At 47.3% G+C, this 10,412-nt stretch overlaps 2 protein-coding genes across 2 annotated transcripts in view; one reads left to right on the top strand and one right to left on the bottom strand.

The window, feature by feature from the left end:
• The first annotated feature begins 79 nt into the window (after positions 1 to 79).
• On the top strand, positions 80 to 10,348 carry LOC130403161 (leucine-rich repeat-containing G-protein coupled receptor 4-like). Its single transcript, XM_056607358.1, has 12 exons — positions 80 to 442; positions 979 to 1,050; positions 1,511 to 1,582; positions 1,793 to 1,861; positions 1,980 to 2,051; positions 2,519 to 2,584; positions 2,707 to 2,778; positions 2,930 to 3,001; positions 3,679 to 3,804; positions 3,971 to 4,068; positions 4,292 to 4,345; positions 4,690 to 10,348. The coding sequence occupies exons 1-12, from the start codon at positions 396 to 398 to the stop codon at positions 6,153 to 6,155; spliced, it is 2,286 nt and encodes a 761-aa protein (XP_056463333.1). The 5' UTR covers positions 80 to 395; the 3' UTR covers positions 6,156 to 10,348.
• The window catches only part of LOC130403656 (myosin-binding protein C, cardiac-type-like), a 22,659-nt gene continuing 20,802 nt past the window's right edge, over positions 8,556 to 10,412 (bottom strand). Inside the window, exon 25 of the mRNA XM_056608075.1 lies at positions 8,556 to 10,128. Coding sequence (XP_056464050.1) covers positions 10,064 to 10,128 — 65 coding nt within the window. The 3' untranslated portion in view covers positions 8,556 to 10,063. The remainder of the gene's footprint in view (positions 10,129 to 10,412) is intronic.

The following is a 10,412-nucleotide window of genomic DNA, read 5'->3' as shown; positions in this document are numbered from 1 at the left end:
CATGATTGTTATCATATCTGCCCTCCTGTTTGCTGCTTCCTCTTGCCATTGTTGCCACACAAATATACTTACTTTAGTGGCAGTCCGGCCTGTTGGCAACAGACACTAACTTTGCCAGACTTTTGCAAAGCCATGAAGAAAGAAATATGACCCCGTAAAACCCAAATCAGAAAATATATGGTCATTATCGATGCAATCACTGCACCACGATTGAATAGTATTTTCCCTATGGTGCTTTCTTCCCGGTAATATCCTAGTTATTGGATGTTGTTAGACTACTTGGAAAGGTAAATGTGTGATGTGAAAGTGTGATGACAAAATTGCACAGCAGTAGATGCTAACTTCAGGGTTGCTGTTTTGTATTTTTACTCAGAGACCTCAACTTCAACAACCTCATGGTTTTTCCCAGAGCAATAGAGGCCCTGCCTAAACTCAAGGAACTGTGAGTATATTGATATTATTTGTCTCCTTGTGAATCAAATTCGACTTGCATACCTTTAGCCATATCTTTGCCAAGAATCCCAGAATCTAAATTAGGTTGAGATGGTGTAATTTGCATTTGGAATTTGTTTTTCTGTATGCAGGGTATTTTCAACAAGAGGTTCTGCAAGGGGCTCCAATAACATTTTCTAGTGTGGAAGCTGCTTTAGATTTTCCCTTCCTTTAACACAAAGGGAACCATTTAATGTGTAGTTTCTTTGTGTCCTCAATCTCAGAGAAGTTCACCACCATTATAGCCATGTTGCGGGGTACCCTTACTCTCCAAATACACTATTAATTTCCAGGGAATTGTCCTAGTTTTCCTAATATATGTACTGCTTCATCTGAATGGTTTGCTGTGCACAATTCACAGCCTTTGTGGCCCAGACAATCTAAGCTTACTATGATTGCATTTTTTTAATAAATAGGAAATACGTTAATCTCCAACCGATTTTGAATGTATGACATTTACTATTGCTGTGTGTGTTCTGTCCACAGTGGTTTCCATAGCAACGATATAGCTTCCATACCTGAAGGTGCCTTCCACAAAAACCCTCTGTTGCGAACCATGTAAGGTCACACCCCACCCACTGTTTGAGTGCTGTTCACTTGCCTGCACAAATATTGACGTATACTGGGCTGGCATGCATGTACACACATGTCTGCTTTCACAAGACAAACACACACACATGTCTGCTTTCACAAGACGCACACACACGTCTGCCTCAACAAGACGCACACGTCTGCCTTCACAAGACGCACACACACGTCTGCCTTCACAAGACACACGCACACACGTCTGCCTTCACAAGACATGCATACACACGTCTGCCTTCGCAAAACACACACACCCACACATCCACCTTCACAAGCCACACACACACATACACGTCTGCCTTCCGCCAGACACTGATCTGCAGAGCGATCGTAGCTTGGCCTCAGAGTTGTAATGTCCAGAAGATGGTGCCATTTTTGCACGTTGAAATTATTCTGGAGGTTGACTATCATCCCATTGTGCTTGCTCCTACAGCCACCTCTATGACAACCCTCTGTCGTTCGTCGGGGCTACAGCTTTCCAGAACCTAACCGAACTGCACTCTCTGTAAGTCCCACAGTCTGGAGTCCTCCTTATCGGCTTTACTGCCTGATAACGGGCCCTAAGGTGGTCATAGTTCAGCGTGACACCTTTGTAATACATAACTACATTACAAGAACCGTAATCAGTTAACGTCGTACGTCTGTTCGATGGTGAACATGATGCTCATGCTTTGGAATGACTGTCATGTAATTCTACATGTGATCTGTGTGCCAGGATGCTGCGTGGCGCCAGTCAGATGCAGGACTTCCCAATCCTTACTTCCACTAACAACCTGGAAAGTCTGTAAGTAGCTGATCTCCACATCCCCATTCACCTGAAAACGCCAACTCATCCATGACCGTCTATAATGAAATAGCACCTCATTATAGTGCTAACATGCAGTTGTTGCTTTGATTTTCAGGACCCTAACTGGCACCAAAATATCCTCCATTCCAGCCCATTTGTGTGAAGACCTGAAGTTGCTTCGCACATTGTAAGAGAGACCTCCTCCTCATCGTCATTATGTGTAACCGTACAACAGAATAACACTCCTGTAGATATTTGTTTGAGTTATGAAATGTAGTTTTTGAATACTGTCCATTAGTACAAAGTTTCGCTAGTTCTATTTTTATTTTATTTAAAATGTTAAATTCCCTGAAATTATACTGACATAATGTGTTGTTGTCCTCTGACAAATTGTCTGGTATAATCATCCCCTACAAGACCGGGTTTCGCTCTTCCTGTTTATTAAATATTTGTTTGTAACTTATTTGCCCCAGCCATTCCATTCTCTCTACTGGAAAAAGTACCTGGTTAATGAAATGAATGGATTGAGTTGGTTAAATGTGATCATTTTGTGAAGACAGTGAAGGTTATTCTGTTCTCTGCTCTATGAAAACAGGCATACGTGACTTGTTTTGATTGTACATATAATTCCCTTCTCCTGTCCTCGTCCTTCAGAGACCTGTCCTATAACCAGATAGAGGAGCTGCCGTCTTTCCACGGATGTGTCGCACTGCAGGAGCTGTAGGTCTCAACCACGCACCTTGCCTTCAAAATAGAATAATGTCAACAGGGACACTGGGGAAAATACTAACTCATATTTCATCTCTCTTTTAAACTATTTGCAAATTGTGTCCAAACAACAGAAACCTGCAACAGAATCACGTTCAACAAATCAACCGAGACACTTTCCATGGACTCGGCTCTCTTCGCTTGCTGTGAGTGGCCATGAGAGAAAAACACACGCACGCACGCGCGCACGCACACGCACACGCACACACACGCGCAAAAAAAAAAAAATATATTAAAGACCAGATTAAGACAATATATGCTGGTATTCTAAATGTAAATTGTATTTGTTCTCCGCAGAGATCTGAGCAGGAATGGCATGGTATCCATCCACAGAGATGCTTTCCTCTCCCTGACCGCACTTACAAACCTGTGAGTTTTGTTTCCCTTCTTCTCCACTCCAGCATAGAAGATAGCACACTTGTGCCGCTTTTCCACCGCACATGTAGCTCGACTCGACACGACACGACTCGACACGACTCGACACGGTAGCAGCGCGGGTGCTTTTCCACCGCAAATAGTACCTCCGGGACGTGGGCGGGGTCGTCTGCGCGAAAGGGCCGTGACGTATTTTTGTACGCGACGCAAACAACACCTACGTAACCCACACATGGACAGAACCCACATAACAACAATGGAGAACATCGATGCGATGGTATTCGTGTTCGTATTATTAGCTGGCATGTTGAAGAAGTGGAATATGTTGGCTGCGGCGCTGCTATGGCTGTTACCGGCATGGTTGCCATGTCGCTCTCGTGACTTCGTCACACTCTCTGGCCAATCAGTGGCCGGCCGTCTGCCGACGTCACCTTTTAGCATCGGCTCAGCCGCTTGGAACCTAGAGCGAGGCGGTACTAGAAAAAGCAGCCACTTGAGGTACTAGATCGCGGTGGAAACGCAAAAAAGGCGAGCTGAGTCGAGTCGAGTCGTGTCGAGCTGGTACCATGCAGTGGAAAAGCGGCATTGGACCTCTATTTGTGTACGTTGTTGTTCCATTGTTGTGTTCATACGTGTGACATGATCTCCCCCCTCCACTCCCACCATCCCAGAGACCTGAGTATGAACTCTCTCACGGGGGTCCCGACAACGGGTCTGAATTCGCTCAGCCAGCTGAAGCTCTCAGGGAACCTGCAGATGAAAAATATGCTGAGTGCAAAGAGCCTGCCGAAACTGAGGTGAGACTTTTGTTCTGAGACTTTCCAACTCTCTCCCTGCGGTCTTCCACACTCCCCCCCCTCCTTTCTACGGTTCCCATGGATGTGGTTGTGTGGTGAAATAGTGTTTCGGATGGAGAGCAGCACTTTGTTAAGCCCGGCCATTGATGTTATTTCCGTTCCGTAGATCACTCTCTGCGCCGTATGCCTACCAGTGCTGTGCTTTTGCGGACTGTAGCCCCATGATGGGTCATTCAGAAGCTGACGACCTGAAGCAACCCACAGGTGAGACGTGAACTGCATTCAACTGCCTGACGCGATTTCTAGGCACTTCAAGCAAGCGCCAAATTTTTATGTTCTCCTTGTTCCTACCTCTTCTACTCTGTGTCTCCATCAGCTTGATTAGATGATAGGTTGCACTGGTTTATTTTCTCCCAGTGCTAATATAGCTATTAGTTGTATCTTCCGGTGCATGAATGGCTAATGATTGCCTGTTCTTTCTCTTCAGATGGGGAAGATGTTGAGAGAATCTCAATGATAATGCGCTGCACCCCCTCACCAGGTAGGCAGCAACATAGCTGAATGATTGCTCTCCGCGGTCATTGTGACACACTCAAGGCAATGGATGTAAAGGCAATAAAAACAACTGTAATCCTTCTCTTAAAAGTGACCCCACTGATCCTTATTTACGATTGTTTTTATTTTATCTTTGTGGTTACTTTATTATGTCTTTATTCACTTTAACACCCATCACCTTCCTTATCAGTGCATTCAAATTGTGTGTTGTCAGAAGTGGCTGAATAGATACATGGGGCAAGAGGGTTTGTCGGTGGGCAGCGTCTAGATGAGTGCCTTGAGATCAACAAGTAGAACTAGAGCTCTCCGCCCTGTCGCCCCGGTCTCCAGGAGCATTCAAGCCCTGCGAGCATCTCCTGGGCAACTGGATGATCCGCGTGACGGTGTGGTTCATCGGCCTGGTGGCGCTGGTCTTCAACTCTCTGGTGCTGGTGGTCACCTTTGGCCCCATGCGTCGGGCCTCGGGCCCGGGCCCCTGCCGCCCCCAGGGCTCCTCCCTCTCCGGGGCCCGGCTGCTCACGGGCCTGCTGGCCCTCGCCAACTTGCTGACGGCGCTGTACGTGGCGGTGCTCTCCCTGCTGGACCTCGCCACCTGGGGCTCCTTCGCCGAGTTCGGCGTGTGGTGGGAGATGGGCCCGGGCTGCGCGCTCGCCGGCGCCCTGGCCGTCTTCTCCTCGGAGTGGGCGGTCCTCCTGCTGGCGCTGGCCGCCGTGGAGCGCGGCGCGGCGGTGCGCGCCGTCCTCCGGAAGAGCGCGCCGTCCCCGCGGCGGGACGCGCCGGCCTGCCTGCGGGGGGACCGGCGCTTCGGCGCGGCGGCGGGCGCGCTGGCGCTGGTGGCCGCCGCCGCCGCCGCCCTGCCCCGCGCGGCCTCCGGCGAGCCCTCGGCGTCGCCGCTCTGCCTGCCCTTCGCCGGCGGGCGGGGCGCGGCGCTGAGCGTGGCGCTGGCGCTGGTGCTGCTCAACGCCCTGGCTTACCTGTTCACGGCCGCCGTCTACACCCAGCTGTACTGCCGGCTGGGCCGCACCGCCCTGGCGGACCCGGGGCAGAGCGGCGCCCTGCGCCACGTGGCCTGGCTCATCTTCACCAACTGCGTCTTCTTCTGCCCCCTGGCCGCCTTCTCCTTCGCCCCGCTGCTCGCCGCGTCAGGCGCGGCGGCCGGCGGGCCGGAGATCGCCAAGTCGGTGGTGCTGCTCTTCTTCCCGCTGCCCGCCTGCCTCAACCCCGTGCTCTACGTCTTCTTCAGCCCGGCCTTCAGGGAGGACTGGCTGCGGCTGAGGGCCGGGGCGCGAGGGGGCGGGGCCAGAGGGGGCGGGGCGAAGGCGGTCGCCGGGGCCCAGGGCGCACGAGGGGGAGGAGGAGGAGGAGGCGCCGGCGGCGGGCCCGTGGCGCTGGGGGCGTACGGCTGCGGCGGGGCCTACGCGCCCCTCTGCGGGGAGGCGGTGGCGGTGTGCGCGCAGTGCGAGGCGGCGCTGTGCGCCAGGACCTGCGCCTTGCCTCCCCCCACCTCCTCCTCGTCCTCCTCGTCCTCCTCGTCCTCCTCCGCCTGCAGACACTTGGTGAAGTCCCACAGCTGCCCCACGCTGATGGCGGGGGCCGCGGCGCCGTGCCCGCGGTCGGAGGGCTACTGGGCCGACCGCGGCACGCCCTCGGCCCAGTCGGAGTGCGCCGACGAGGGGGACTCGTTCCTGTCCGACAGCTCGGACCAGGTGCAGGCCTGCGGCCGCGCCTGCTTCTGCCAGAGCCGAGGCCTCCCCCTGGTGCACTACTCGTACAACATACCTCGCATCAAGGACTAAGACAGCCCGCCGGAGGTGTGTGTGTGTGCGTGCGTCTGTGCGTGCGTGCGTGCGTGCGTGCGTGCGTGCGTGCGTGCGTGTGTGTGTTCGTGTCCGACGAGCCTCGTTTGTGTAATGTGCAGACTACCCTGTCAATAGACTCTTCGGAAAGCACTTATTTTTCTAAACAAAACGCCTAAAGGGAACGGTGTGTCATGTGAACTGACAGGGCCGCTGCTGGTGTTCCAGGATGTAACTGAGCGTGCGCGCGAGCTAGCCAAGAAGGATGTCACTCAGGAGGTCCTTGCTACCAGTGCCTACTTCTCGGTTCAAGTTGGACTAAATATGAGTATCTTACGGACCTCAACCTGTCACTTCTAGCTACGGTTCTTGTGCCCATTTCCGCTTCACCTGTACGTGCTATTAGTGCTCAAATATCGTCTATATATATATATTATTTTAAACTTCTATGTCGCTGTGGAACTTTATGGTAATTGTAGCAATGGTATTCATCTTCATTTGTTTAGTTTTAATGAACTGTACCTTCAGGAGAGGTTTGGGGGTAAACAGAGAGAGGGGTCTTAAAGGTAGGGGGATAGGCTAAGGACAAATCGTGCAGCACACCAAACCCTTCTCATCTAATCGAAATCCACTCTTCCTTCTCTGTCACGGTTAAGTACCCTGTACTTGCATTTTGTGAAAGCATGACAAATGATTCGTCATTTAATCAGAAGCGGTTTTTCACTGTACAAAAAAGTATGACAACGAATGTGATAAAAAAGTAGCCAATATCACTGTTTTTCCAACAGCCGTGCTGGGTTGTATCGTGTGCTGCTTTAATTTATTATTTTGTGCAGCAAGAATGTGTGGGTCGCAGTAACTTCAGGTATATGAATGGTGGCCTTTGGATGATGAATGCACATAACCCCAGCACTCGCTACCATTAGAGCACCTCTCGTGAAAATTCAATCCAAATACTTTTTCCTGTTCCTTTTGTATGTTAGTACTGTAAATGTTCAATGATGGCTCAACATGTAATTTGTAGTCTTAAGTTGCACATATTGCGTGCTCACAGTCCGATTCAAATTGAGTAGTCGGCGATTGACTCGTTTTTCAGCATAATCTTTGTAATAAAATGAACTTCATACATAACTATCGCGGTAGGGGGCCATCTAATGGTTATCGGTGTAACTTTTCCTCCGAGGACATTTTGTGCGAGATGCTACATAGGGTGGTGCGGCGGGTGTGGTGTGCTCTGTGCTGGAGCATGAGTGCACAGACGCTATGGTGGAAACACCCATGTAGCATGTAGCCACATGCTGTGCCACATGGATGCAGGTCACCTGAGAGCTCAGGAATTTAGGCAGTGTAGGGAAAGTCATCTATCAACAAATTGTTCTTCTGTCCACGTTATGCATCGGAATTACTCGCTTTGAATTTATTTTCTACAGGCTTTTTTATATGTTCCGACGTTTCCTTTGACACCAAACCTTAATTATTTTCCTCTGTTCAAAATGTCAGTGTACTTTAGAAATGTTATTTTGGTTTGTGTATGTAAATTATTTTCAAAGAAATCTAACAAATCAAAATGGGATGCGAACTAAGGGAGCTACCTCTTCCAGTCTGTTTTTCCTATTGTTATTATAATGTTCCTTGCATTTCTGGCTTCATGTTGATGCATCTGGCTGTATATCATAATTTCAGTTAGGTGCAATTTGTGGTAGGAATGTATGTACTATATACTGTGATTTCTTTCTTTTTTTACCAATTATAAACTATTAAAGTTCCTTTGCATTTGTTTATTTTAGTTTTGTTTTATTTAAGAAAGAAGTTAAATTCAGGAACAACAAATGTTTTCAAGGATATTCAAACAGGGAGACATTTTTCAAGATGTCCCATTAGCAGGTGGTGCTAAAGATCTCTAATGCTACAGATTTTTACGACTTCGTACTCAGTAAGAGCCCGAGACCCCTTTTCCTTTTGTTAATCCTAACGGTTAATATACAAATGTTGTGTAGTAAATTAAACAACACTCATCTTGCAGACATCTGTCGATTGGAGAAACTCTTTGCCCCAATGTGAATTGTATTTAACCTAGTCAATTTAATGCATCTACCATGCAGGCAGTTGTGGCCACAAGAGTCATTCCGGGATACACTAATCCCATCTTTTCAGAAAAGGTAAAGAAATCTAAAGACATATGTATTCACTTTGCCAAGTTGTTACTGTAATGTAACAGGCAATCTGCCGGGACTCCACCTGCTTCTCTTGAAGGCACAGGCAATCACTTTGGATTATGATTTAGCAGATGGTTTTATGCAAGTCCCTTTAGGAATCTGTTAAATGGCTAAAGGTAATGTTCTTCAACCCCCAGCCTGCTGCTAGGGGAGCTACGGATGGAGTAAAGTCCCGGAGCGGTACAGTAGCTTAATGACCCATGATGTGGACCCAGGTAAGATACTGAGCATAGCTTTTGAATTGGTTTTGATTTGCCTTTATTCAAACTTGTTAGGGTCAAAGTATGTTAATTTGGCAAATTTGAAACCGTACTTGGTACATACAGAGGGGACTGGTGTGTTACATTTAATTATATCCTGGTAGTTGGGAAGAATAGAGAATTACTTACAATTCGTCGAAGACCAAATTAAGAAACTGCATTTCTCCCGGTCTTCATAAATATCTGAAGACTAGTCTTTTCTGGGAACATCTCACCGGCTGGTATCGTTTTTTATAACACTAATATTTAGATGAAATAACTATACAGGTGGCTGTCACCTCTTGAAACAAGTATTGTAAAAATGTGATTATTATTGCTAACATTTCCTTTTTTGTTTCCATTTGTATTTGCTTTGATAGTTCTCAACCTCAGATGTAAATCTATAAAATCCTCTGCTAAATGAGTTTACTGATGGTGCTGTATTTATAGGAGATTTCATTGCCCAACAAATGTTTCCACTTATATCCATAATCAAGAATCTTCTTGCAATGCAGAAGGACCAAAGAGACACAATGTAAAGAGTTTACATGAGTCTTCTATGGTAAACCTCACTCCTGAAAGCTTAAATACACTTAAATTTGCCAACCCATATGGCTGCGTTCATTTAGTTTAGCAGTGTTGGCCTTCCAATCCCGGGGTGTTGTATTGTGTGGTCGTCAAACAACCTTCCATTACACCAGTCCAACGGCCGACTAACCTTATTTGATTATAGTCTTTTATTTCTCTATACCCTGTCTTTGAGCACATCTGTTATACTTCTAACACCCTTACCTTGGAACCATCTTTAGAGAAGAGATACAACAGCGCTTCAACTTAATCACACATATAACCACTCTCTAACGTTATACATGAAGATAACCATCTCTAGCCTCGTACCTAAATTTAACTACCATTAACTAAATACCTACACATCACCATCTCTAACATGAACTATCAAACCTAAACTTAACCATCCCTCACATAATACCTAAACTTAACAGTCTGTAACCTAAACCAAACCATCTCGAAGAGGGCCTAAATGTAATCATAACTGTATACGCTGTTAACATGACAAATAATATTGGATTAGGTTTAGGTTGTCGTGAGGTGTCGTAAGCAAAGCGTTACCAGGCTTCTAGGTTGCATCACAACCAACTGGCTGTAATCACATCAGTCTACCTACTTTTTAGCAGTATAACATAGGATTGAATGCGTTTAATTACTGTTTTCACAGATGTTTTTATTATTTCTGAATACCAATACTGAATGCCAGAACAAAAATCCACAAACCAGCCGAATGATAAATAAGACTGAGACAAACAGTTCTCATTATTGGTAAATAGGTCACACAAAATGGTAAGTGGTCAAAACACAAAATGTGAAAAACAACGGATATCATCGTATTTATCTTGAACACATTTGCCCACTTGGCCCTGAAATCCCAGGCTCTTCTTCAGTCAGATTCTCCACATTTCTCTTTTTTTTCTTCTCTCTTTTTTTCCTCTTTATAGATTTGAGCTGCAAGACAAGACAGAAAGGTGTGTTTTTATAAATGGCCACAAGCAACGGTCACAGTGGACCCAACATATTCAAGTCAGACTTAAACTCAACACAGCAGTTATAGGTGAAAGCAACCTCATTGAAAAAGTAAAGGAGGAGAAGGCATCGGCGGATCAGTGGTAGATTCCTCTGAGGAAGCATGTCAACACAGGTTGAGATGCATAAGCAGGGCGCAGTGGCGTCACCCCTTTTGCTCGGGGCGTGGCGGTTCTGTCCCGGTGGTTTCACCGGTGTGAGGCGGG

The sequence above is a fragment of the Gadus chalcogrammus genome, chromosome 14, assembly GCF_026213295.1.
Source record: "Gadus chalcogrammus isolate NIFS_2021 chromosome 14, NIFS_Gcha_1.0, whole genome shotgun sequence".
Classification (NCBI taxonomy): domain Eukaryota; kingdom Metazoa; phylum Chordata; class Actinopteri; order Gadiformes; family Gadidae; genus Gadus; species Gadus chalcogrammus.
Note: the sequence above shows the minus strand (reverse complement) of the source record. Positions and strands in the feature narration are given on the sequence as shown.

Excerpts from the sequence above, each read along its gene's own strand:
- LOC130403161 (XM_056607358.1), top strand. The coding sequence starts at position 396 with ATGGTTTTTCCCAGAGCAATAGAGGCCCTGCCTAAACTCAAGGAACT. Across the intron at positions 443-978 it reads CTGCCTAAACTCAAGGAACT|TGGTTTCCATAGCAACGATA; the intron begins GTGAGTATATTG and ends TTCTGTCCACAG. Across the intron at positions 2,585-2,706 it reads TGTGTCGCACTGCAGGAGCT|AAACCTGCAACAGAATCACG; the intron begins GTAGGTCTCAAC and ends TCCAAACAACAG.